The sequence below is a fragment of the Durotheca rogersii genome (genome assembly GCF_024521655.1).
Source record: "Durotheca rogersii strain YMJ 92031201 chromosome Unknown GGS23scaffold_6, whole genome shotgun sequence".
Lineage (NCBI taxonomy): Eukaryota > Fungi > Ascomycota > Sordariomycetes > Xylariales > Xylariaceae > Durotheca > Durotheca rogersii.
Genome location: NW_026251237.1, coordinates 481,305 through 507,868, shown reverse-complemented (window position 1 = coordinate 507,868; position 26,564 = coordinate 481,305). Strand labels below are relative to the sequence as shown.

At 54.9% G+C, this 26,564-nt stretch overlaps 7 protein-coding genes across 7 annotated transcripts; 2 read left to right on the top strand and 5 right to left on the bottom strand.

Moving 5' to 3' along the window:
- Nucleotides 1–593: 593 nt before the first annotated feature.
- Nucleotides 594–3,255, bottom strand: GGS23DRAFT_453675 (uncharacterized protein). The gene is made up of 6 exons (XM_051514037.1): nucleotides 3,091–3,255; nucleotides 2,962–3,021; nucleotides 2,797–2,838; nucleotides 2,642–2,716; nucleotides 2,268–2,561; nucleotides 594–2,206 (listed from the first exon to the last, which is right to left on the bottom strand). The coding sequence occupies exons 1-6, from the start codon at nucleotides 3,092–3,094 to the stop codon at nucleotides 837–839; spliced, it is 1,845 nt and encodes a 614-aa protein (XP_051373285.1). The 5' UTR covers nucleotides 3,095–3,255; the 3' UTR covers nucleotides 594–836.
- Nucleotides 3,256–4,939: 1,684 nt separating this feature from the next.
- GGS23DRAFT_595295 (uncharacterized protein) lies at nucleotides 4,940–5,813 on the top strand (the record flags this gene model as incomplete). The annotated part of the gene is made up of 4 exons (XM_051518290.1): nucleotides 4,940–5,078; nucleotides 5,134–5,247; nucleotides 5,309–5,425; nucleotides 5,488–5,813. The coding sequence occupies 4 exons, from the start codon at nucleotides 4,940–4,942 to the stop codon at nucleotides 5,811–5,813; spliced, it is 696 nt and encodes a 231-aa protein (XP_051373284.1).
- Nucleotides 5,814–6,949: 1,136 nt separating this feature from the next.
- GGS23DRAFT_453534 (glycoside hydrolase family 1 protein) lies at nucleotides 6,950–9,540 on the bottom strand. The gene is made up of 3 exons (XM_051514036.1): nucleotides 9,053–9,540; nucleotides 7,404–8,936; nucleotides 6,950–7,192 (listed from the first exon to the last, which is right to left on the bottom strand). Exons 1-2 carry the CDS (start codon nucleotides 9,094–9,096, stop codon nucleotides 7,550–7,552), a joined length of 1,431 nt encoding a protein of 476 aa, XP_051373283.1. The 5' UTR covers nucleotides 9,097–9,540; the 3' UTR covers nucleotides 6,950–7,192; nucleotides 7,404–7,549.
- A 1,028-nt stretch (nucleotides 9,541–10,568) lies between these two features.
- Nucleotides 10,569–11,714, bottom strand: GGS23DRAFT_453523 (uncharacterized protein). The gene is made up of 2 exons (XM_051514035.1): nucleotides 11,492–11,714; nucleotides 10,569–11,429 (listed from the first exon to the last, which is right to left on the bottom strand). The coding sequence occupies exons 1-2, from the start codon at nucleotides 11,607–11,609 to the stop codon at nucleotides 10,789–10,791; spliced, it is 759 nt and encodes a 252-aa protein (XP_051373282.1). The 5' UTR covers nucleotides 11,610–11,714; the 3' UTR covers nucleotides 10,569–10,788.
- A 411-nt stretch (nucleotides 11,715–12,125) lies between these two features.
- On the bottom strand, nucleotides 12,126–14,112 carry GGS23DRAFT_453472 (uncharacterized protein). The gene is made up of 5 exons (XM_051514034.1): nucleotides 14,104–14,112; nucleotides 13,707–14,012; nucleotides 13,464–13,649; nucleotides 12,968–13,406; nucleotides 12,126–12,905 (listed from the first exon to the last, which is right to left on the bottom strand). The coding sequence occupies exons 2-5, from the start codon at nucleotides 13,858–13,860 to the stop codon at nucleotides 12,359–12,361; spliced, it is 1,326 nt and encodes a 441-aa protein (XP_051373281.1). The 5' UTR covers nucleotides 13,861–14,012; nucleotides 14,104–14,112; the 3' UTR covers nucleotides 12,126–12,358.
- Nucleotides 14,113–16,674: 2,562 nt separating this feature from the next.
- On the bottom strand, nucleotides 16,675–17,403 carry GGS23DRAFT_595291 (uncharacterized protein; the record flags this gene model as incomplete). Its single annotated transcript, XM_051518289.1, has 3 exons — nucleotides 16,675–16,813; nucleotides 16,883–17,102; nucleotides 17,187–17,403. 3 exons carry the CDS (start codon nucleotides 17,401–17,403, stop codon nucleotides 16,675–16,677), a joined length of 576 nt encoding a protein of 191 aa, XP_051373280.1.
- A 5,020-nt stretch (nucleotides 17,404–22,423) lies between these two features.
- Nucleotides 22,424–25,897, top strand: GGS23DRAFT_619185 (uncharacterized protein; the record flags this gene model as incomplete). The annotated part of the gene is made up of 2 exons (XM_051520997.1): nucleotides 22,424–24,401; nucleotides 24,463–25,897. The coding sequence occupies 2 exons, from the start codon at nucleotides 22,424–22,426 to the stop codon at nucleotides 25,503–25,505; spliced, it is 3,021 nt and encodes a 1,006-aa protein (XP_051373279.1). The 3' UTR covers nucleotides 25,506–25,897.
- Nucleotides 25,898–26,564: the final 667 nt, after the last annotated feature.

The window sequence follows — 26,564 nt, the reverse complement described above, 5'->3', positions numbered from 1 at the left end:
GCCTTCTGGCAGCGTCCACACATATCATCACACCCCTTTTTCTCGCTCTCCCCCTATTCCTTTCCTAGCCCTTCCTTGCCTCTCTACCGTCCTTAAACCCCCTTGTCATCGGCATCAGACATATCAGACCCTAGGAAACAGATGACAAAAAAGACCGGCCGTGAAGACACAGAAAAGGGACAGCAGAAGAAGAAAAAAAAGGAAAAAGAGAACATAAAATTTCCCGGTCGCCTCCCCTCCCTCCTTCCACCAACTCCTAACCGCACTTTTGTTTTGCGTCTGAAAGGGGCAAGGTATAGAAAGAGATAGATGAAAAGTGGGAGGAATTTTCGTTCCCGGGGCGGTGACATCCTTTAGCCAATCTCTAGTAGGCTAACCGCCCAGCCTCCCGACATGTCGCCTCATATTTTTCATGGCGAACGCGTGAGGTCGCCCCGGCCGATTGGGGAGGGAAACCCTGATTCCTCCCCCGCTGTTGCGACGGGTTCCGTTTCGAGTGAAAGCAGCTATAAACATGAAAGAGACGGAGAAGTTAACGGCGACGCGTGTGGCGAAAAAGGCTGTAGGCTTTCTGCCCAGAGTATATGTACGCGGGGCCATGCGGTATAACCAGCAGTTTTTCAGAAAGCTACCGGCATATAGGGCGGAGTCAAGACGTGGTGGTAGATTAGCGTCAATAGGCGTGCATGAGGTCGTCACAGTAGCAGGCGTAGGAGATCAAATAACTTTTTTTTTTCGTATTGCGAGTCCATAGTATTATGGCGCCAGTAATATTTCCCTTTTACCAGCCTGAGCGTAGAAGATCTGTATTTTTTGTACAGTGCTAGGCGCCTCGTTCAAACACGCGTGATCTGGCTGCGGCGGCCTTTTGACACGGTCGTCCAGCCGTCGGGATCTTGCGTTGGGGTAGCCTCGGCCTCCGGGGCCGGGGCTGGTGTCTGAGCCGGTTGTTGCGGGCTAGTGACGGGAGACGCTCCGTTTGCTCGGTGAGGTCTTCCTTCGTAATTGCCCCGTGGCCCTCGCGGGGCACCGCCGCGTCCTCGAGCATCGCCACGACCTCGTGGGGCATTTACATACCCACCGCGACCCTGCCGGTGCTCTCCCGATGACGTTCTCCAATTGCCGCTTTCGGTCGCCCTGGACTTAGGGTTCTGGGGGTTCTCACGAGGGCCCTCACGAGGGTTCTCACGATGCTTCGCAGGCGCTCTCTGCTCTGCTCCTCCACCGTTATGCTGAGCAGCGGCTGCCCCCTCTTTCGGCTCCTCCTTTGGCTCAGCCGGGACCTCGGGCTTCGCCTCAGACGCCTCGACCTTTGCCTTCTCGATCTTCGCCTTCTCGGCCTTTGCCTTCTCGGCCTGTTCTGCCTGCTTCGCCTGCTCCGCCCGCTCCGCTTCAAGAGCGGCCTTCTCCGCCTCAAGAGCGGCCTTTTCTGCAGCCTCCTTTGCTGCGGCCTCCTTCGCTAGGCGTCGCTCCTCTTTTGCCTTCTCTTCGGCTTCTTTCTTCTCCCTCAGATGCTGCTCTCGTTTCTCAGCAATCTCGCGTTCTTTTGCTGCCGTATCGATAGGACGAGCAGCGCCGAAAGGGCTCGCCTTTGAATCGCCGGTTGCAGACGGTAAGCTGGGGGATGTTACATCTGGCGTCTCGGATACCGTTCGCTTTTGGAGGTTGAGTTTCGGGCGTCCCACGGGAGCTGGAGCTGAGGGCGGGGCAATGGCAGGGGATGGAGGTGCTTCGGATCCGTCTCGGGACCGCTCAGGGGACTTTACGCCACGGTCAGGTCGCATGTTGCTGCGCCACTGGCTGTCCAGCTCTGCCGCGGTTGGAGCGCGTTCTGTTTTCTCCTTGAATTCTCGAGGTGGCCGAGAAGTTTCCTGGCGACCTTCCCCCCAGGTGGCTGGAGAAGTTCGACGATCCTTTCGGAAAGAATCGCCGCGGTTAGCGTCATTGGTTCGGGGACGGCTGTTATCCCGGGATCCTGCCGAGTGTTCTGGTTGTGGAAGTGGTGAGAGCGGGCCCTTGCGCTCCCAGTTGCCGAAATCTCGCACCTTGCCGTCATCAGAAGGCGGATCGCGGGGACCATGGCCGCGACGCTCCCCGAACTCTGAGCGTCTGTCGTTACTACGAGATGGCAGATCGGCCAAGGGGCCCTTCCGCTCCCAGCTACCAAGTTCGCGGGCGAAATCCCCACGGTTATCTCGTTCCTTGGCTAGAGCCTTGTTAGCATAATCACGCCCACGCATAAAAGCTGTGGTGGTCAGGAGGCTTACGTGGATCGGCGATCTTGATCCTGATAGTTCGGCCCTGGAAGCTGGTTCCATCAAGAGTCAAGGCCTTTTTCAGACCATCAACGTTCGCAAATTCGGCATAAGCAAAACCCTTTGGGCGTTGCTCGATGCGATCTTCGATGATTCGGACGTTGGTAATATCACAACCGTCGAAAAAGTCGGTCACGGATTCGGACGTGGCTTCGTATGATAGATTGCCCAGATGGGCGGTGTAGGGGGGCTTGGTAGGCAGCTGAGCAGGACCCTGGGAGGCATAAGAATCTCGAGTAGAATAGCCTTATCCAATATACGAAAGTTAGCTGCTGGAGGAGCAATCTTGGGGAAGGAACAAGTAAGGGATTTCTTCGTTCACATACCTCGATCACCGCCCGAGGTTCCGTAGCTAGAATAGCCAGTTCGTCGCTCGGAAGTTGATGGGAGAGGTTGGGACCCTGAGAGAGAAACAAAAGGGATGCATTAGCCGGGATCAGTCGAGGCGTGGAATCAAAATCGCCTTGGGGATACAACGTACCAAAGGAGTCCTCAACTTCATCAGCCCACGAGCCACCATATTCTACCACAGGTTAGCATGTATCGTCGGATCGGACCGCCGACAGCTAGGCGGTGAGCCATTGCCGACTCGGTCGCAGGATGGCGGCGGCGTAGATGCGGGATGAAGGGGGAATGGCAGGCTGACTTTCTTCCTGCAAGAAGGCCCCGAGGGACATCTTCTGCGGCTGTTCCTTCTTCTTGGGCGCTACAGCGGGTCGATGGTTAGCACGGAATCCCGAAGGCGGCAGTGCAGGGCAGGATGGGGACGGCATACCCATGATTGCGGTGTTTTATCCACGCGCAACGCTCTCTAGGGTCGTCGCGCGTAGTGGGAAGATGAGGCACCGAAGAAACTGAGGTAGTTCTCCGGCCGAGTGTGTGGGCGAGAGGCGAGGGGTGGATCGTAGGATGGTGCGGCAGCAGAGACTACTGTCGCTGATGCCAGTCGGATCAGTCGATTGGGACAAGCGAAACGAGGTTGTTATCGAAAAGTCGTCTGGATTGGAGGGAATCCAGGGAAAAGTTTCCTCGACGAGGAAAAGAAGGGGGGAGAGAGAAGAATAAAATAAAATCCCAGCAGCTGTGAAAAGGCCGGGAGGGCTAGTTGTTTTTTTTTTTTTCTTCCGCAACGTACTGTACCGCAGCTATGGGGTTGACGGGTTGTGCAATGTATGTGAATGTATGGGAAGGGCCTGCAACTGAGCCAGGCGAGGAGTACAAATACAAATGCGAGTCCAGACCCCTCCGGCAGGTAGCTTCTCCTGCAATACTATATGTGTGTGTACTTGTCACCGTGTATTTGCATCCGGGTTCGCTGCGTGGGAGGAGCCGGATGTGTCGATAGATCAGTGTCAGTCACCATTTAGATGTAGGTACCTAACCTACTTAGTACACTTCCCCTCTCTTTCCCACGATTCGATGTGTGGTGCACCTACCTAGGTACGTACATGTACGTACTATACGTAGGTACCTACCTGCAGCTACATTAGGTGCGGGTGAGTAGAGGTACCTCTTAGATGCCTCCTATAGATAACGATGGAGAATTTGTAGCAGCAGTGGCAGGATGGGTGGCCTGTTGGTGGTGGGGCTGGCCAATAGGTACCTCCTAAGTAAACTTCCCTGCCTATTGATCTTGAGAACTTAGCAGCCGTGATTAGCTCGGATAGCACCCAGCCCTAGAGTCTTCAGCGTCACTTAGGTACCGGGGTACTTGTTAAACGACACAGACGTACACACATGGAGGCACTGCCAGCCACAAACATTCCAAGCCACCCCAAACATGACACAGAGGCAAGGTGGCGTCTCCCTCTCTCTCACAGTGCATCAATACCTTGTCTCATATCCAGCAGGTTCTCATACACAGTGCTGCTTGGTACCTACGTCCCTAACCTAGAACCCTGCAACGCTTGTTCGCACACACAACCTTAGCTGCCCGCAGTTGTTGGGTATCTCGGTACCTGGTATGTATCCCGCCTGATCTTAAGGCAATTACCTCTCGATCAGGCACCTGACTTCCTGTAATCTGTACATATTACCTATAGTAATACCTAGGTACGTAGGTAGGTACATAGGCATGCCTTCCAGGTACCGCCTACTGATCTGGAGAGGGGCTTTAGTACCTGGGTACCTGCTCGGAGAGCGCCTAAAGCACGGAGTGATCAGAAGGGATTCGGTGCCTCCTAGCAGTGTATATCCACTGCAAGTGTACCTTAGGTAGGTACATCTAATGTACCTACCTAACCTCTCAGTTGTCGAAAATCACAAAAATTTCGACTGCTGCGTAAAAGCTGAGCACGTTCTAGGAGGTGCTCGCTGGTCAGGTAAGGTGTAACACACTTGCCTATATAGGTATCTTCAGTATTATATTCGACCCCCATCGTTGCATTTCACCCTGCCTTAATATCACCATACGCGACCTTCTTGATATCTTGAACTAAACTTCGCCTTATGTCTGCTTGATTCCAACCTAGCCACCCCGCCTACTGCTGCTGAGGACCTTCACCTACTACCCCCCCCCCCCCGGGCTTTCGGGCGTCCCGCTATCGAGCGCATCCGCTTCGGATACCGTATAGTTCTTCGCGTAGTCCGTCTTGAGAAACGGCACAACCTGGTTAGAGAGAGATATGTCTGGCACTGTGGATTCTCCGTCCCGCCTGCCCTCGAACCGTCCGAGGGCAGACGACGTACGTGACGATGAGGCACCTTCCGCCAGTGAGCTTATGGAGATCGCGAGAAAGTCTCTAATGACTGGGGCGATGACCGGTAGAGCGGCATTCGATCTCTCGGGATACCTCGCGGCTCCGCTAATCCCGTTCAGGTGCTATCGGTACGATGGTTGGAGCCGGCGCTGGCATCATGCGGTCGGCGCCGCCTACGCTGTTCGCCTTGTTTGCCGGCTTCCAGTGGTTTACTCTCGGTTCTACTTATATAGGTGGGACAGACCCGTCGCCGTCAACCCTCTCCGCTCGTGCCTGCTAATGACAGACTTGCAGCTTCGAGGAGCCTTCTTCGGAGTGCATTGGGTGGCGAGGAAAATCTCAGTCCTTCCGGCCTAGTTACAACGAGCGGAGTGGCCGGTAGCATATCCGGCACGGTTGGTGGCATGTTCCGTGAGTTGTCGTCCCGGCTTACTGCCCCTCTCTCCCTCGATCCGCAGCTAACGACCATATAGGAGGTCCGAGGAATATCATCCCGGGCATGCTGGTCTTCGGGATTGCCGGGACCGGCGGCTCGTATATTGCCCAACGGTTCCAGAGCAGACTCACGAATGACAGGCCGGAGCCCACCTCGAGCTGGCTCGACTCGAAATGGAATCCTCTGAGGCGCCTATCTGACGAGGAGTACAAGGAAATGCTTGAAGCGAAAATTCTCGCTATCGACGCTGATATCTCTATCATTGATGACAACATCGCCGCTCTGCGGGCGTCTCAGAGCTCGTCGAGCTCGTCGAGCATGTCAAGCCCACCCGAGGGGTCCAACACAACTAACGAAAAGTAACCTGTTGGTGTTAGTGTTCCGATTTCGCCCCCAAAGCAGAACCTATCCTAATGCGAACAATCATCTTCAGTATCCTTGAAGAAGATGTACCTAAAGCTAGACCGAAAAAATAACGGCTTCTTGGTAGCATCGGCTCTAACCACGGGGCATCCTTTGAGCCGACATGTGTGCCACAATATGGTGCCGCACGAAGTATCACCAAGTTAACACATTGGCATTTTTGCACCCTTCGGCGGAGATCTCGCCGTACCTTTGGTGATACTAACGGACTGGAGGCTCCTATCTACTACGAGGAGAGGGTGCCTACGTATAATTCTAATTCTCTCCCAGTTAGGGAGGGATACTCAAGGACAAATCGGCACTCCCGACATAACACCCATGACGGTTCGAGTGATGGAGGCCTTGTCTCGATCGATAGACGGAACGATACCTCAGCATGCCACAAAATGAGGGGCTGTCCAGTATTTGTGAAGTCGCTCCACCGATTACGAGTTGTAAGCGTCGAGGTTGCCCATACCAAGCTATATATATATATAGGTTGATCCTTGTTTGCGTAGGTATGGCTCACCTGAGGGCGTTCAGCAATGCGGTCACTGCGTGCATATATGTCTATATCCTCGAGATGCGTATTTTATCATGCCTCCATATCGCATACCAGTTCTATGCAACGCATACATGTTCATATAGGGGTACCGTGGACTTTTCCCACCTCGTACTCTCGTCAATATATGGCCGCTCACCAAGATAGGGGCTACCGCGACGCGTGAACGCGGCCAGTGCCCTTCTCCTCTCCTCCCCTATCCTTACGTTGCCGACCATCCCGGAGCATCTGTAGTCACGGCCGGCACACGGGAAGCCGGCACCGATGGCATAACAATAACAACCAAGGGAGATATAGGTATCTCATTGTTGCCTGCGGGTATGACCTCGCCGCACCACGCACACGTCATCTTCCGATGTAACCTGGGCCGCGCACCTTGTCTAGTCCCGATCAAACCATCGGCACTACGTCTACAGCAGTTTTCGCCCGGGGCGCGAGGGGGCCTGCCGGGAGAGGAATACGTCGGCTAATGCGCCTATACGCGCGATCCTATAAGCAGGGCAGACGAATGGCTCGGTATCGCGGCCGTGGTTGGATAATATGATGTTTTTTGAGGAGGGGGGGGTCTATCTCCAGAATACCGCATAACAGGCTCTCGCTCTAGTAAGTATCGGGGATGATTTGCTGTATGTGCGAGTGCGGTTGTCGTCGGCTTCGAGGACGCCGGGACGCCGGGACGCCGGGCTCCCGCGGCGAGGGTAGGAGGGGCGCCGCCGGTTACTCACGGCAGTATCAAAGGGATAGCGGGAGAGATCTCGAGGATCGTTGCGCGCGTGGACTTGATGATGAATCACATTACTACGTATTGCTTTGCGGTGCGGTATCATTAAGAACGATCGTTAGAGAGGGGGAGGGGGCAGGGGATGGAAACCACAATGACCCTGATTATACTCCAGACCACTTTAGGTAGGTATCGATGACTCGTTGGTATAGAACAAGCAGAGGGAAAAGGGAAAGAAAAAAAGAGGTGTTCATGTGCGCGCACATACAAAAGGAATCCCCCTCCGGTGTACTCTGCACGGCCTTCATGCGTTTCCTCCCTTCATTCCGTCTTCCTCCTCTCTCTCTCTCCCCCTCCCTCATTTCTGCCTTCCTCTAGGTATATATTTCTTTCGGGTTACCCCCTCTACTCGACCTACTCCTTCTTGATGGCAGCGTCGAAGATCTCCTTCATCTTGGAGGCGCTCAGCTTCTCCTTGCGCTGCTGGCCGTCGGCGTAGTTGACGTAGGTGACGCCGAAGCGGGTCTCGTAGCCCTCGGCCCACTCGAAGTTGTCCATGAGCGACCAGGCCATGTAGCCGCGGACGTCGCAGCCGTCCTCGGCGACGGCCTTGACCAAGGCCCCGACGTAGTCGCGGAAGTACTCGTACCGGAACACGTCGTTGAGGATCTCGGGCTCCTGCAGGTCGTTCTCGCCCTTGATGCTCGTCCCGTTTTCCGTCACGTAGATCGGCGGGTACCCGTACCGCTTGCTCAGCCAGTTCAGGAGCCCGCGGAACCCTTCCGGGTTCGGCCGCAGCCAGAACGACTGCGTCTCGGGGCCGATGCACTCGCCGCTCTTGCTATACGAGTGCGTCGTCAGGTCGCCGAGGAAGTCCTCCGGCGGCGGGTTGCCGTCGCCGTGCTTGACGTAGTCGGCCGTGTAGTGGTTCATCCCGTAGAAGTCGTTCGAGCCCTTGACGAGCGCGACCTCCTCGGGCGTGAACTCGGGAAGCCGGTCGCCGAGCTGCTTGCGCATCGAGTCCGGGTACTTGCCGAAGTAGATAGGGTCGGCGAACCACGAGATCGCGAACTCGATCTTGCGGTTGGCCGCCTCGACGTCCAGCGGGTCCTCGGGGTCCCACGGGTATGTGTAATCGCCGTTGAGCGTGATGCCGATCTGGCCGCCGTCGGTCGGCTTGAACTCGTCGCGGTACACCTTGACGGCCCGCGCGTGCGCGAGGATCAGGTTGTGGCCGACGATCCAGGGCTCCCGGCTCGAGTCGCCTACGGCGGACTTGGCCCGGTTTGATGTGTGGCCCGGCGCGAAGAAGCCGGTGCTGTACCCGAGCACGGAGCTGCACCACGGCTCGTTGAACGTGATCCAGTTCTTGCACTTGGGGATCGACTTGAAGACGACGCGGGCGTAGTTCTCGAAGTCGAGAGGAAACTCCTGCTTGTTCAGCAGGCCTCCGTATCGCTTGTCGAGCGCGTCCGGCGCATCCCAATGGAACAGAGTGATGAAGGGCACGATGCCGGCGTCGAGCAGGTCGTCGACGAATCGGACGTAGTGGTCGATGCCGGCCTGATTGATGGGATCATTTCGGCCGCCGAGGGGGATGATTCGCGACCACGATAGGGAGAAGCGGTAGCACTTGGCGCCTAATCTCTTTAGGAGGGCGATGTCTTCCGTTGTCCTGTTGTAAGAATCGCAGGCAACAGACCCGTCGCTCCCGTCCGCGATTTTGCCCGGGATGGCGCAGAAGGTGTCCCAGATCGATGGACCACGGCCATCCTGGTTAGTAGCACCCTCGACCTGGTACCTATATGCGGAGAAGGGCCGAAATTAGCGGCAAAGCCCCCTTTTCCTAAGGCGTCTGGGCACCATATCACGACGGCTAAGAGGCAGGGAGGAGGGTAAGGTCCAACGAAGACTCACGCAGCTGTAGCGAAGCCCCAGAGAAAGTCTGGACGTAACGACATGTTGGATAGACAGTATGCTCCAAGTATGTTTTCTTCTTTTCGCAGACGGCGATAACTGGGTTGCCTAGGCTATTGGAAGCTGCACACTTAGCGTCTCGCTCTCGCCCGGGAAAACGGATATTGCTTAATCTGGGCCTGGCCAAGACTATGGACGATCTCGTGGGAAAGGTGGAGATGGCGATGAGGCAAGACAGATAGTATGTTTAAGTCTCTCGAGTCGGATCGAGCGACCAGACAGTCTACTGAACGGAATAGGAGGGAAGAGACTCGCATCTTCTTATATAGACGCAAATCACGGCACGCGTTACCCTTGCGAAGCCTCACCTCGCAGGAGGAGAGCGGCCGTCGAATTATCGCAGCGTCAATATAGACCCGGTACTTTCCCCATTCTCCCGTGTCGGACCGTGACGACCGAAGAGACACAGGCCTGTACGATGATGGCTGTATCTCCAGAACATCCATCCATACCCATCCTTAGCCACCCATACCCACATGGACCACAGCAACCCTCTCCGCCGCGGGGTAATTGGAGCTCGCAAGCGCAGCTAAAAAGCAGGACGACAGGGTCCGGTTTGGTGATCTTGGACGAGCCCCCCACAAGCAACCGAGCTTGTCATGTGCCGGAAACGTGAGCGATGCCAGCGACGGCCCGTGTCTCCGGCCACGCAGAGAGAGCGCTACAAGACACATGTTAATCTCACGAAGGCGTGCGGGTAGGGGGACCCCCCGACCGGCCCTCCCCCAATGCGACCAGGGGTGGGAGCCAACTCGTGGAAACCTCGGCGAAACAGCCGAGTGGGCAAGGACGAGCAATAGTCGCATTCTCGAGCATCGTTGTTCCCTGGATTCGGGATGGTCAGGGAATTGACGCGTGGGCTCAGCACTGGGGATGCAAACGGGTCGGATCTTGCCCGCTCTCGTTGGACGCGGCGCAAAAACGCCCTCATCAACTGCCACCACAAGACCGACAATAGACCGGGGTCGAGGGGAAAAACCTCGGCAGCCGGAAGAGGTTCCACGATGTCCACGCGAAGATCTGACCTGTCGTGAGGTGGGAGGATCGGACCCCAGAAATTCGCGACGACAAACAACGACTCGGCCTGGCGATCCGGTTGGCGTACCTACCTATGTCGTGTCGCGTGTCGTACGTGGTACACCTGTACTCAGCGGCTCGGATTACCTCTATGTGTGTTTTGCTCAGCGGGATCTGCTTCCTGTCCCCGCTCACAGAGCCTACTACATTGTCACGTAGTCTCTGCAGAGATGATCCCGTCAGCGATCATCAGCTAAGAAGACCACAACAATTCCTCAACTACGCCTGCCCATCATTTGTCTTTACTAAACCCTTGTTTGACGCGTTTTTATTCTCCGAAGCGGAATGTCTTTGCGACTGACCCCTATCTCCTATCCTTGCTAATACAACGGCCTCGGCGACGTAGGACTTGCGCGTATTATCACTTCATCGTAGTGAACTCTCTCGGAGAGAACGAGGGGGCAAAATAAAACGCGATGTGCTATCCGTCGATAGCAAAACGAACCCAGGGAAAAAGCAAATCCTGAAAGCCACGGATACCACACCCACCCCGTTCCCGGTGAGACCGTTTTCTGCTCACCGATGCTTCACAACCGTAGGTTGAAGATGCTAGCAAATAATAAGCACCTAAGCAAGTTGCGAGCCCATGACGGCGAAGCTTAGACGGCGCCTCGAACAGCAGCATCATTGCTAACATCCTCCCCCTCGCGCTTCCTCTTTGCTTTCGCAGGCGACCCAGGTGGCTCCGATGAGTCCCCGGCCTGTCCCCGGGCCTCCTCCTCCACCTCTGTCTCGTCCTCTTCTGCCCACTCCGTGATTTCATACTCCACGCGAATCGTCCGGTCTCGGCTTTCATGAACACCCTTCGTAATATGCATATTTCCCAGACGGCTGCCCGCAATCATATCCTGGAACCAAGTTATACCGGCCGTGTCTTGTCCGGTCAACTGTGGCCGCTGGCTAGAGGTAGACGGTGGGGCCGACTCGATGTCAATAGGGTCCTGCTCGGGCTCACTGGGAACCAAGCCCATCTCTTCTAGGTCGCGTAGGTCCTCGGTCAAGAGGCTACCCAGCGTCAACTGAATAAAATCCGCTTCAGTTCGAGGCTCCTCCGACCAGTAACTCAGGGGCGTGCCACAGATACCGCAAAACTGTCTCATCGAGCTGGGTTCAGCCGGGTGGGTATAGACTCGTCGGACGAAGGACGGGGATTCGTCAGGAAAGAAGGAGAATACCCGGCTGTGGTACCAATCTAGCGGGACTCGGAGGAAAGCGGAGAGGGGTGCAGCAGAAGCGAGGCCTGTCACGGATGGAAAATTAGCTGAAGTCTACCCAGTTCCAAGCCGGCTGGGCCAAGCTCACTGTCTGTAGTGGAATCAAACAGGACCTGAGCACGCTCGGATGCATCGTCAGGAATCTGGACGCTGTACTGGTTTCTGCGGCAGTGGCAGCTGCCACGCAGGAGCGTGCCAGAGCTCATCTTAAGGATGCTCGGAGGGTGAGAAAGCTTGCTGGGACTTCAAGGGCGGGTTTAAGAATTTGCTAGTTCGGATGGAGGAGGGGTCGGAAGGAAAGGATGATGAAGTCACGGTGATGGAGGAGTATGCCAAGGTGGAGAAGACGACATCTAGGTGATAGAGGCAAGGAGTGGGCGAGCGAAGATATAGGTGCTCAGGTGAGAGTGTGTGCAGATGTCTGAGAGTGTGTGCTTGGGAAAGGAGTTGGCCGCGCACACCTCAAAAAGAGGTTTTTTTTTCCCTGCTTTGCATTTTTGGGCTGGTATATTTATTTTTGGGTGTGTTCTAAGTGATGGTCACGGTGTAATCGATCGATCTGGTATTCCGAGGCAGGCGCGCGTCATAGCATGGTGAGCTGATAGCACCTGCCCCGCGCAGCGCCGCAGGTACCTACTGAGCTAAGTGGGCAGGAACGCATGTCCCTACCGTTCCCTAAGATAGGAAAGAACCCATTGATCCATATGTATGGATAAGTGGGCGAAAATATGCATGTAGCCGCGCTCTACGGATATATTCTATCGACGGATGCTGTTTGTTCTAGCTCTCCCTGATCTTCTTTCTACCTTACGGCTTCTCTCTGCTATGAGCGTCGCATCTCTTCCTTATTCCCTCCCCATTTCCTCGCGCCCATTGTCTTTTCTCGATACCTACAGCGTCCAACGCAAATAGGGGATGCTCTGGTGGTGCACATAGCATACGGAAATATTCTGTTTCAACTCAAGATGCCTCTGTTGTTACTGCTCTCCTCCTTACTCTCCTCCTTGGCCTGGGCATCAGCTTCAAGCTCCTCTGCTGTGGATTCGCTGTCTGCATCTTTCTTGGCTCGTTGCAACCACCATTTGAAGAATACAGTGAAGAACTGCGCTACGAACACTTGCTCCATCGTATATAAGAGGACTGGGACCTGGATGCTTGCAATCGTCAGGTTGTCGAGCTGCGACCACATGGCTGCTGTCAGCGGAATCCCTAAGGTTGTGGTTTTCGCGGCTCCGCAGAAGCAGATGGCAACCACGAGCTCCCTTGGCATCCTTCTCATCGTCACAGCCCTCCTCGCTGCCCCTGGCAGACGCAGGCCGAGTCGCGAGTCAGCTACATGGCTGTTGACCAGCCTAGTCACCACGCCCGGCGGTGAGGAGATCCAGTAGCAGACGGCCGTAAACAAGAGGTACTCCCCGATGTTCACAAACACGTTGAAGACCACGGAGGACTTGGGCAGAGCTGTGAAGGCCCCTGTCTGGAACGCGCCTGAAAACGTAGACCTGCATCCGGCCTTCGGTCAGCTTGAGCCCTGTTGCTTGGTTGAGGTAGGTGTTCTACTTACCAGGCCACCAGCATCAGCAAGAGAGAGCAGAACTGAGCGAGGTAGAATGTCCTTAGAGTCCAGGTAACTTGTTTCGGGAACGTCCATCGCAGACCTTGGCCGATGGCAAGCGGAACCAGAACGCTGAGGCCAAGTTGCTGCATGACATTCCTATACATGGGCCCCAAGGCAGTCGGTTCAGCTGGCCTGAGGGCGTCAAACTCTCCACCGGTGGGAAGGAAGCCGTAGATCAACCATGGCGAGAGAAAAGAACCAACTACATTGCCAATCACCACTTCGATAATGGCAGCCGCTTCATCGCCGCCCGCATTCCTCGTCATTACTACGTTTGAGGCGACGGTAGTTGGTATGCAGCTGACCACGACCATCCCGACGAGGATGCTGGCGTCGATCGTTCCGGAACTCACACCACCAGCTGCGATGATAATGCGGACTATGACTATGGAACGATCAGCAACACGTTAGGATCCGGGGAACCATGCTGTCGGCTCCGTACTAATCTGAATGATAGGTATGATGACAAGGCTTATACCCTGAACGACAATATGCAGGCGCCAATTTGTTGCATGTTCCTTGAGCTTCGCCGGGCTGAGCTGCATTCCGTTGATCAGGAAGATCAACCCGATAGCTGCGTACAAGATCGAATACTCTGAGCGGATAACTCCGCCGCGAGCCGCGACATCTAGGATAATAAATCAGCAGGTGAACACCAAGGGCAACACGGCCTCGGTAAACCTACTAGGGAAAAGGTATCCAAGGGCACACGCGAGGCCAAACCCGAATACAAGCCAGTTGCTCCAAAGAAAGCCTAAGACTCTCGTAGTCGCCCGAAACACCACCGAACCACCATCGGCCTCGCAACTAGGGCGCACCGCCTCTGGAGACCCCTCCATCACGATAAGGCGCTGTTAGTCCGACCTCGCCAGTCCGATCTCACACGACTGCCACGGCTAACGAGCTGGGGGGTTTTTTTTCCCCTTTCATTCGCTAATGGCCCAAGACAATTAGCACCGGACTCGAATCGATAAACCCGCACCGCGATATCCTATAAGATTGATTCAGAGAAGTTGTTGCTAAGTAGGGTTACAATGTGATTTTCGAGGCTCGCATGTAACACTTTTTCTCCTTCGACCCACCCGAGTTATTCCCATTTGGATTTCCATGTCCCCATTCTCGATTTCGATGTCATCATCGGTGAAGCTCCGTCGCCAAGCCTTGTGACACCATATCGCCTGTTTTTCGAACCCGGAGCACGAGACACTCGGCCAGGTCGTCATTTGGCGATGGACAATTGAGGGATACGTACTTCAGTGCGGTTCGGGCTCTTTCTGCCATACCGGCTTGTTGTAGACGTTCCTGATGGACAGGGCGGGATCGGTTTGTTTGCCGACAACCCACGGGACGGAAGGGTTGCCGTATGTCCCTACTTTGAGGATCTTGGCTCTCTCTAGGCGTCGCCGGCATATACCCGCCGGGCTAACCTCTATGTTATTGATTCCACACCTTTTCCGGCTCTTGGCCCGTGTGTATCGAAATGATTTACACCGAACCACCACTGTTATTATTCGCACTCCGGGCATGTTTTCCCCAGACATTGAATGCAAGGGGGTGGGGAATAAAACAGAAGACAGGGCCTAGCCAGCGGTCCCGACCCTGGTAACTTGGAAGATATAGAGTAAGCTCATCGAATCACGATGGCCACAGCGACTGCGAAATCGTTTGGAGATGACCAAGGATCCGCTCACGATAGGAACCTTTGTGCCGGTTCATTCGATTCCGATTTGGACCCTCTCCGTTCCGCTGCCGTTTCCCCGCGTGACAGCTTGGCGGCTAACTATGCCTAGGTTAATAGCTCTGCTAATCTGCTCTGTCCGATACATACATCCATGCCGACTCCCTCTTACTATTATCTACACCATAACATCGTCTGCTATTGCATATTATCAGTCATAGATCTCCCGCCGCAAAAATTTTACGCCGCCTAAATAAAGATACCTTCCTCTTACAGCCATCGCGCCGGCGTCAAGAGTCGTTGTTATTCCGGCCACCACTCTCTTAGCCCCTGAACAGCTGTACCAGCCTGTTATGAGTGGAAGCCTTTTTTTTTCTGTAGCATTGTGATTCGATGCGCATGCAGGTCCGCTGGTCATGCCGAGTTATTCAGACGCTCCGTTCCGTACCGGGATATGTGTTCCCTGGGGTAAGCAACGAAGAAGAGCAACCTCTACGTAATAATATGTAAAACTATTAAAGCATCTCTCGTAGGCTCCCTCTCATGACTAATACCTCCGAGATTATCATTCTTTCCTGCGTCCTATTCTCTATTCGAGCGACCCAGGGCCACGTCAAGGTAAGAAATAATCGCTTGGTTGTACGAATGGCACCAATTATTGATCTTATAGAAGGGGGGTAAAGAAAAAAAGAAGAGTTCTGGCGGCTTCTGTGCGGGCTCGTAGGCTAGCCGGCAGGTGAACCCACCTAGAAGGTGGATGGATCTAATTGATCTGAAAAAAAAAAGTCGAAAAGCCTATGAGGGTATACCGAGCGACAGTTTAGTTTCTTGTCAAGCCTAACTTTTTTTATGTGGGAGCTGTGCTTCTTATGGTTAGGTCCCAAAGCCTTCTAAGGGACCAACCCCTGATTCTGTAAATTGTTAAGCTATTTAAATCGAGCTGGGATCTTCCCCCAAGCCCCTTTCTTATAGATTGGGACGAAGCGTATCTATTACGGAGTATATAGCTATCATTCTTGGTCGTTTGTTAAATCCGTGCCATGTAGGCCTACGCTTCAGGTAGCCCTTCATATCCCGGTTGGACGTGTATATTATAGGATAGCTAGCTCCACAAACTCTTTTTCTGCTTCTACTTAGCTAGTTATCGCACCTTGCTCCCACGTCCGCGTGCGCGCAACCCATCAATCAGCACGCTGCTTGGAACTGTTGTTAGAGACGGATGGGGCGAGCAGGTGACGTTGCCACCGTGTCTATGATTCCGTGATTCTAGGATATACAAGTCCGGAATTCAGTTGGAGAACTTTACACAAACTTGGGTGACTACTGGACACCCCCTTTTTTATCTCCTTAGAAATGACAACGACGTTTACCTTAGTAATAGGAGCTCCTATATATACGCTCCTATTGCTTCCATTCCTTTAGTTAGTTCTTAGATAGAACAGGACCTTTTCTCCTTTGCCTCCTCCTCCCATTGCTCGTGAGATAGCTCCTCGCGCGCGCTCTCGTACTATACGTAGCTCCTTCCCCGATCTACGTGATACATATCTAGTACTCTAATTCTGTGAGCCACTGATACGGGAACACCAATGCGATTCGTAACTCGCTTCAGGATTTATATTCGAGAAGGGCATTGGGTAATACCTCATGCATATGAGCATATTGATACCTACTGGGGCTCACCCCTGATGTAGCCGTCTCCGAGCCGTATCTAGGGCCAACCTGTAAAGCTGAACAGCTTCTGCCCACAACTATTAAGTATTGACGACCTTTTCAAGTCCCTACCCCTCCACTCTCAAGCATATCAGGGGGCCCCTTTTTGGCGCGGCAGGTACCGTACAATACTCTACTTCTCATATCAAAGACGGAAAACAACAAAACTTAAGCATGATGTAGATATGGAATAGCCTGGTCCCAGCTCCTAGGCCCTTCGATTTTCCATAGGTGATCTATGGCGGAGAATAAATCAAAAGGAGCTTTAGATTGTCATGCCGGTGAAAGTTGCCAGGACCGGCTGGTCTGCGAAGTAGGACAGAGAGCCATTCGACTGTCCCTTCGGTTGGAGGGTTACGTTAGCTAGGGCAAAAAGATTCGCCATCGTGGGCGTTGAGAAATCCCTGGGGGGGGGGCCTATGGGTTAGTCTACTGCAGTGCTAGGCGCTGGGGTGGGCTCTCATCTTTCATACTCGGTGTCTCGGAACATGTGCGTGAGCGAGAGACTGAAGTTTGATAGGCTGAGAAAGTCTAGGAACTTGAATTGGAAGAAACCGCCGTCGGCTTGGTCCCCGCAGATGATGTAGACCGCGCTGTGGTTGTTCCCGGCCCCGATGGCCGTGGTGACGCCGTCCCATACCCAGCTTTCTGCGCAGGCCCCGGATTCGTTGGCGTTGTCGTCTCGCCAGTGGACTAACAGAGCGGGATCATATCAGGATTGGAGACTCGGAAAATACGCAGGTAGGTGGGTGTGATGAGCAGGCAGAGTCAACATACACCGGATCAAGCAGTCGAACGCCGAACTCCCCTGCGGCCCCTTGTTGCACTCGACGCACATGCTGGTGAGGTTGAAGGGTTTGGGATGAAACTGAGACAGCTCCAATCGTTTGCTGACGGCGTTTCCGGTACCTTGGTTGGGGAGGTTGGTCCTAAAGGGCGAGAGCGAGGCGACTGTAGATTTGAGGGCCAGCGCAGCGGCGAGCTGAAATTTCATCGTAACAACTGAGGAAACGGGAGGAATAAATGGATTATTAAACAATTTCTTATTCGTTGCCAGCCGAACGGTGCCCGATTGTGTTGAGCTACTCATTTGAAAAGGAGGCAGTGACTCTTATGTAGAGAGGTTCTCTGCAGACCAGCGCACAGCGACTCATCCGCAACCCAAGAGTCTATCTAAAGTAGCCTCTGAAGCAAAGAAAATTAACGGTGTCTACCAATCCAATTGCCCGCCTTAGAATAGTCGTGACTAGTGTTAGAGTTGAGAGAGAAAAAGAAGGCTCGGTTACACCGGTAGATCGCAGGCCTCGTACCGTACACCAAATTTGGGGAACTGGAACCACGAGTTTCTCCTGCACCTAGCCGAGGCATCGCCTGTCGGTTTGCATAGATACACGCGTCGAGAGCTCAGGGAAATCCTCGCCTTCGTGCTTTCTTCCACAATACCGCCGGCGGGCGTTCCCGGTACTATCGATCCCGTATTCTAATGAGCCGGGTAAGAAGGTATCACGAAGCACACCATGCCGATACGGGAAATCTTCCGGGGGCGTTTGGGGAGCGAGCCGGACGCGCCCGTCGATAGACGGGGAGGGGGTGAAGCGAGGCGAGAAGAGACTTCTTACCTCTGCTGATCCACGTGTCGAGTGGCGCAATCGCATGGAAACGCCCGGCCGGCTGCAGCTGGGGCGTTTGGCTGGCCTCCTGCGCGACCCGAGGTCATGCCCTACTACCACTACCGCGTCCCCTAAGAGGCGAGGACCCCCGCGGTCCCGTTCTAGCCGTCGCCGTCGCGCGAATCCGGCGGCGAGGTTCAGGTTAACACCGTTCTGGGACCCTGGTCCACCCCTTTTGGGGGTTTTTTTCGGGATCTGCATTGCCTTGCAGCACGTAGGTATATCTTCGTCTGTCCGTGTTCCTCGTGTGTCTGTTACTTGGCCGTGAGCGATTTGCCCTGTATGAGATACTGTGTGCCTGGTTTTTTTTTTTTCAATTTTTTTTTTCAATTTTTGTCCGTTACACGGGAATAGGGGGCGGGGCGAGGTCGGGATAGGGGTAGGTATTGCCTGCCGTTGGCCATCTCGCGAGACGTCGCTTTCGCCAGCTACCCGCGGAGAACACGTGCAGAAGGAGGCTCTTGTGTCATCAACGTCTCTACCTCTCTCGTTGCAGCAGATTCAAGATGGGGGGCTACGATGCCGGGGAAATTCGACGCGGAATTGTCCGGGCAGGCTTGCATGCAAACTTCTCGGCCCGTATGGTTGGTATGTGAGCACCTAGGCCTCGGTGAACTTTTACGGGTTGGTGCGGGCTGATGATGTAGAGGCTCGTGAATGTGCGGTATAAGCCTAAGCAAGAGAAAACAGCCATCCCGGGGATCCATCTCGTGGCGAATGTGGGTGAACCCGTTGTGCTGGAGGACATCACTTCCCCTAGCCTACAACAACAGAGGGCCTTGTGCGAGTTTGATGTCTTACGAGTTAAAGATATGCGAAACCAAGCTTCCTGAGGCTAGTTCAACGAGAGCAATCTCCCTATACCTTGGCGCCGAACTCTCTCTAACCCTCAGCAAGGCGCTCGTTCTGAAAGGTAGTTTGGGCAGTGTAATAATATACACAGTGTCCTCGAGGAGATATGGTACCCGATTAGCACACCTTTCATCTTGAATTTCTTGGCTGTTTATAAGCCCAGATAAAGAAAGAGGTAGCGAGGATCTGCCCTGTCTGTGGCTGGTAGCGGATACCGTCTTACAACTGCCCGAAGGCGTCTCCCCCGAGGCTCTCGCCCGTCAGCGTTCTCTCCTGTCTGTCTGGGTAGGGCATGCCTCGTTACAGAGAGAGAGGGAGTTAGGCGCTGTTCTGAGCGTCTGACGGGGATGCGATTGACGCGCAGAGGTAATCGTAAGCAAATTTCTTACCACCGGTCGTCCACAAACTGGTCTGCGCGGAGCACTAGGTCCGATGACTTTGGAGCGAGCGCGTCACGCATGCGTGCGTGGGTCTGACCGTGGGGTGGCTTTGGAGCGAGCGCTGCAATGTTGGCCATGGACTATCCATTGTGAAGCTACCGTTGCCACCCATCCTCTTCGTTATCGAATGCTACTACATATAACTGGCACCGAGAGTCTGGCGGCTCACGATAGCTCCAGGGGTAACGTAGCCTCTCGCAGTTCCCGGACCGCAACCTGGGCGGTTCATATCGGGCCCGATGAAGGAAGACATTGATGCCTCACGGTTCGGGTATTATGCCGCACAAAGGGCGCCAGACGTCGCCCCTCCCATCTGGGTGTATATGGCCTGATTGGCGCCTGCGGTACGAAATGTCTCGCCGACTTGCAGCGGGAATGACGTCTGTCTCGCCGGAATCGTGAGCAAAGTTTAAGCCCCCCGTCCGGTGGCTGCGTCAGTCTTAGGCCAGATCTATAAATAGCACGGCGAAAATAAGCAGCAGCTAAGGGTTTGGGTCGGCAGGGGATGGGGGAGCAAGGGATTCCCTCCTCAGATGGAACCCTACTGCGCGGAGGCCCTGATTTCCTCGCGGGCGGGCGCGGTGGCACTGCGCGCGCCTCGGGGCTGTACGCTATACCAGTTTGCCCCGACGTATCTGGTTCCGCATTAGCACCGGGCCTCTTGCGGCATATATACTGCGATAGGGGTGGTATCGGGGGCGACACGCTGGGCACAAGGTCGACGTGGGCGGGCGATGCGACTTCAGGTGGACGCGCCCCAAAGCCTCAGCGGGTGGGCAGCACGTTCCTCCGATGTAACGGCACGAGCGAATTTATAGGCAATCTCTGACGCGTGGAGGGATAGGTAGGTACATATTCTTACCCTGGGAGCGGGTGGGTTGGCGAGCTGGCAGCGACAGCGCGATCTACGGCACCGCTCTGCTCCCACGTAAGGTGGCCATTATTGATGATGAGGATGATGAGGATGATGATGTTTAATGCGGAGCGGGTCAATCGGATTCGGAACCATTTGAAAGATCGACAGAAATCTAAATGGTGAGGACACGTCCACCTCTAGCACCTGTACTATAGAGAGTGCTGGGTACCTTGGAGGGCACCTCGGAGGGTACCCACGGGTCGGCAACATCATAGCACTTCCACCTAGGTGCCTGAGGTTAGGTACCTTATAGTCGACCTACCCCGCCCCTCTAGGCATAGGTAGGTAAAAGGTATCAGGGACTCGACCGAGTCCCTTCGGAGCAGGTACTCACGGTACAAATCGTATCAGGAATAAGGTACCGCCTACCACGCATCCTTTCCGCTTCCGGTTAGCCTGATCACAGTTAGATTGCCCAGGTGGCCAACCTTGCCCTGTTTTGGCATATGTCGCGTCTGAGGAACTGGGAGAGAGAGGCTACTTTACGCGTAGATACCTCAGCACCTCCGCCATTGCGGGCAGTCCAAACCCTTGTCGCGATCCGTCGGAAGCTCGGAGGCGAGGAGGGTTGAAGTCGGCCGCTACTTGTTGCTACGGCCAGCCACCATTGCTGCCGCTACTGGTGCTAAAGACAGGCCGGAGTCTGCCTAGGGTCGGGTACTTCCAGGTACCTAGGGTTAGGAGGGTGAGGTAGGTACATTAGGTATCTAGGTACCCGAGAGAGTGTATAGGGGCACACTCACCTACCGCGTTGGACAACTCGAGAGACATTCGAGAGACAAAGAGTGAGAGGGGAAGAGGGGGGGAGGCGATTACCTGGGGTAATTGACAGCAGCAAATGACAATAACTAACGGACCAGTTACTGGCTGGCCATGTACCCCAACGCCGGCCGGAGAACGCTCCACCCGACTAAGGGGAGGTTAGTTACCTACGTAGGTTACCTAGGTCGAGGTAGACGTCCTCCTCGCCCACCCTTCCTCCCACCTTCATTCAAACCCCCCTCTTCATCCAAAGACCCTCTCCCTCTCTCCTCTCTCTCTGTCCTGTCCTTGGGTTCCCTCGGTATCATCTCCTTGGGTGCGGGTTTTATTTCCTTTTTGCTCGTGCCTCTTGCTCGTCCCTCCCATCGACCGATTCATCTACATGCCTATGCGGCTTCTTGCGGACTGACTTGTCGCTCGCCTTTGTGTCGCTGGCTAGTAACGCACGGTTTCGTGCCCCTCCTTCATTGTCTTACCTCGTCCTATTCTAAATGTCAAGGCCCTTTGCCATCTGAGGCCGTTGTAACCTGCTCGCCATTTTTATTTTAATTTTAATTTTGGATAGCCGTCGCCGTCCAGTTCCCACGGCCCATTGGCAGTTGGAGTAGTACCATCCCTTGTGTCGTCTCGAAGGAAAAGGAGGTGAGAAGGGGGAAATAAGAAAAGGAGGAGGGCGGTACGCGAAAGACGGAGAGAGAGACGCACGCAGAGAGGGGAAGAGATACAGCTAATCTCAATATCTCTTGAGACCTAACCTATTTTTTATTACCTCCAATCACGCCCCCGCCCACTTGGACGTCTGGCGAAGAGCTCAACGCGCAAAGCCGGTCTTCAGCCAGCCAGCCAGCGCGAGCCCGACCCAGCACCAGCACCCGCCGGCCCAAAGCAGTGGGAAGTAATCACAGTAGAGCGGGAAAGGCAACATCGTCAGCACAGCCCCCCAGAACGAGTACCCCTGTAGAGAGGTGCATGCGTGCAAACTCGATCCCCGCAGGTAGTCGAATGTCGAATCAGACGGGGGCGTATCTCGAACAGGAGGAATAAGCCAGATCGTTTCAATCAAGCCATCCCTTTTTCTTGCTGCACGGGGAAAGGAAAGTGGTCGACGTGGGCTTGTTTCGGTGCTTTGCCTCTGCCTCACCCGCTTCTTCTCTCGCTGCTGGTCTCCTGCGCACCTGGGACTCTGCGGCAGCGGAATAGAGAAGACGCACAGAGCGAGCGAGCGAGCGAGCGCGCAGAACAAAAATAGCACATTCTGAGAGAGAAAGAGAGAGAGGGACCGCGCGCGCGAGCAAACAACAGGCAAGCGGGAAAACAAAAAGAGAAACGGTCCCGATTCAGTCAGCGAGCGAGGACTGACGCAATAATACCATTATGCCCTCGTTCGGTCGCATTGGCAAGCACAGCAATCGTTCCCAGCATAATCTGGCCGAGCAACAGCAGCATCACCATCAGCAGCACCAGCACCATCTATCCCATCAGCAGCCGTCGGTGGGCAGTGGAGCTGGTGCACTGCCCCATCATCCTCACTCGCAACAAGCCGGCACTGCTGCCACCTCGTCCACCACCTCGCTCTCGTCACCCGGCGTCGCTGCTGGACCTGGATCTGCCTCTGGTGGCCGTCGGGTCTCTTCCACTGGCGTGTCCGTCCCCGTTACCGGCCCCGTCGCCGACCCTAATAATACCGCATCTCCTTCAGCCTCGTCAATCGGCCTCAGTTCCAGCGACTCCTTTCCACCACCACCGCCGCCGCTGCAGCAGGTCGACTCGAGGCTTTCCCAACCGCAGGGTCAACCGCAGACTCCACATACTCCTTCGCACCAGCATCAGCATCAGCACCCGCACCCGCACCCGCACCATCATCCGTTGGGCCAGCCAGGCCAGCCGGCCCAACCCCTAGAGGCATTCGGCACCAGCCCAAACCATTTGCCCACTAATACGATACCCCTCAACCAGGCCACTCCCGCCACTGCTTATCCTGCGCGACAGCAGCCCCACGGCAATTTCGCCGAATTGGTTTCGCGCTCGCAGTCTGCAAGATATTCCCAATTAAACCCGCTCCAGACTCAGCATTCGTTCAGTCACGCTTCTGGCTCCGTCGACAACCTGCCCCAGACCGTGTCTTCTCCCGTCGCCCCTCCCGCCCAGCCAGCCGTACTGCATATCCAAAGCGCCCCTGCGGAGCCGAAGCGATCGGCGCGAAAGCTCATCAAGAACATCCTGTCCGGCGCCACCTCCTCGAGCCGACCTACCTCGGATCATTACCAGGACGGTTCCTACGACAACACCTCCGGGTTGAGCCGCAGACCTTCGAAGCGGGCGAGCAACAACCCCCTTATCAGAGGGAGCCCACTGCTATCTCGGCCTATAGATCATCCCGACTGGGACCCATCCCGAAGCTCGAGCTCGCGCAGCCACCAGTCGCCGATCCAACCCGTACGCGACCCTAACGACCCCTACCGCTCTGCTCGCTCTGCTCGTTCTAACCAAGAAATGCTTTTACAGACTCACCAAGACCTTCCCCAGACCACTATCAGACAAGTTCCCGCCGATTCTAACCCCGACGCCTCGCCCTACGGGCAGGAAGATCTCGCCTTCCATCAGCAGCAAGCCGTTATCCAGCATCAAGCCCAGTTGCAAGCCCAGGCTCAGGCACAAGCCCAGGCACAGGCACAGGCACAGGCACAGGCACAGGCCCTGGTCCAGGGGCAAGCAGACCAGCATCAGCAGTTATACGGCGGTCAGGTCATAGTCGACCCTTCACAAAACCAATACCAATACGCAACTCCCTACGACCAATATCCGGCTGGAAATCGTCGGCCCTCCCTCTTTGTTGGACATCTTAGCACGGCAGGTCCGCAGACACCAAATCCGGAGACTGTATCGCAGGTATCACATGAATCGCCTGAATCGGATTCAGAGCAACTGCAACAGCACTCACTCAATTCACAGTCTGCACACGATTCACCCGCCGTGAACCTCGTGCAACAGGATCCGCAGAATTTAACAAACCATATACACCCCACCGTATCAATAGAGCAGGGTATTATGGCGCCGCCGCCGGGAGCACCTATTCAGAGTCGTAGATCAGGCGACCACGATAAGCAATTGCGTGTTATCGAACCTCCCCCAGGCCCTCCACCTGGCTATAGACATAGCCAAGGGCCTTTAACCGCAATGAACCCTCTTCCACCTACGCCTGGCGTGACCGGTACGCCGCAGAATTACCGCACTAGCGGTGTGCAAGATCGGCCGCAATTTGACGGGCCCGGCCCCGAAGGTGGTCGGAACAGCCCCCAACCATCGACGGATCGAGAGGCAGCAGATCCCGAAAAGCAGTTCAAGGACTTATGTAAGAGAGCTCTGAAGAAGAAGAGAATATTAACGACAGTCTTGCTTACGTCCTATTCTAGTGACCAAATACAAAAATGTCAAGAGGCTCTATTTCGACGGCAAGTCGCAGATCGAACAATTAACCGGACAAGTCGAGCAGTTGCAGAACGCTGTCGCGAATCAACGAATGTCCCAGTCTCGGACGGCCCTCGACGACAACGAGTACTTAACTCGGTTCAACCGGCTCAACGGCGCGATAAACAATTTGTCGTTCAATATTCGTAAGGATTGGAGGACGCTGCCGGGTTGGATCGAGCGATATGTCAGCCCGGATGCGATCAAGACTGGCAAGCAAGAAATGACTGCCGTCGGCCGAGCTGTGATTGTTCGGTGGATAGTGGAAGAAATTTTCAACAAATGCTTCCACCCTTCCCTCGAGCTGCACTTGAGCTCCCACTTGAAGCAGATAGAGCATAACATCCGCAGATTCTCTTACACGCTAAACAGCCAGGAAGAATACGATGCGTTAACGGCAAAGGTGTTGAACTGGCGAATGGCCACCCTGGAGGGTCTCCAACACATGCTCCAGGCTCCCGAGAGTGCCGAGTACCGAGCGGATTTCACCAAGGTGGCCACCAGCAACCTCACAGCAACGCTATTCCAATACCTGGCAGATCCTCCGCCGGCGGATGTAGACGGCAGCTCGTCGATGATTGTCGAGTTAGCCGTGGGCATCGCGGCCAACTTACCCTTGGAGAGTCGCGATGTCGCCATCACATACCCCCTACCTGGGGATTCCATACAACTCGACATCATGGAGCCGGAAAAGACAGGGTTGCCCCCGCTACCAGATGCAGTGGACGATGCCGACGAAATCAACGACAAAGACGGCGACAAGACCGCAAAACGGGAAAAAACGAAAAGCGGTATGTTAACAATGCTCAGCGGGTCGACATACCCGTCAAGCAGGAAAGGTAGCACGGCTTCGGTTCTTACTGACGCGACGACGTCGACAGCAGCGCCCCCCAAAGACCCCTCTAGAGTTCGTTTCGCAGGATTTGTGGCAGTCGAGGTGAGAGGGCGGCAGGTCTTGGTCAAGGCCCCGGTGTGGACCCTCGGTTGAAGCTTTTTTTTTTCTTCGCTCTTTTTCCTCGGGAAGAAAAAAGCAGGACCACCACAACGTGAGAAGCAGGGGAGGAAACCTGGGTAGGCGGAAGGAAGGGGAGGTGGATAATTCTCTTTCTCACATTCTCGTTTGTCCGCGGAAAGAAAAAGTCGCTTCTCGCTTTTTTTTTTCTCGACGTCGAGGTATACATATATACCCTTAGAGGGTTAGTATAGTAGGCTAGAGGCCTAAGGCTGGCTGGCGGCTGTTAAATCCCCCCCCCCCCCACACAAGGGTAGAGAATCAGCTAAATTGCACGGCGTCCGGACGAGGATCCAGGTGGATAGAGGGAGAAAGTGTGCCCGTATATGTAGAGAGCTATGGGTGGGCGGCGGGTGAGATGACGGGCGGCGGCGGCGGCGTGCAAAAGCAGCTTTCTTCGGCCTTGGCGTCGAATACGAAATGGATACCTGAAAAAATACCCCACGGCGGTTTCCCGATGCCTTTTATCGCGTCGGCATCGCTAAGGCCCTGGCCACGGACCCTTTGCGCGCGGCGCGTTCAGTATAGGAATACTAAACGTGCATGACTAAGCTACGCGAAGAACAATGGCTGCGAGCGAGAAGACGCACCCCGGACCGAGAGATGTATACGTATGTTTGCAAGTGAAGTTTTATTATACTCGATATACACAACACAAGGATCGCGCGATGCCTCGAGACCAAACTGCACGCCCCCTTCCCTCGGCACGGAAAGTTTTACTCCCAACACAAAAACTCCCCAGCCCGGTGTCCATGCATGCATACCGCACAACCTCTCTTTACTCCCCTCCCGCCTTCCTGCTCCCTGGTCTTCCACCTCCTGAGCTCAACTCAGACCGGATCAGCCTTCCGCCGAGAGAGGGAGAGAAAGCGCCGGGCCTCCATCTTCACGTCTGATCCCGCGGGGAAAGGAAAAAGAAAACAGTGTAGGTTTTTTTTTCAGGTTTCTTTTTCCTCTCGGGGATCCCCCCCAATGTTCTTCCTCCTCCCTTCTCTTACTGCTCCATATATATAAAAAAGAGAGAGAAAAGAAACA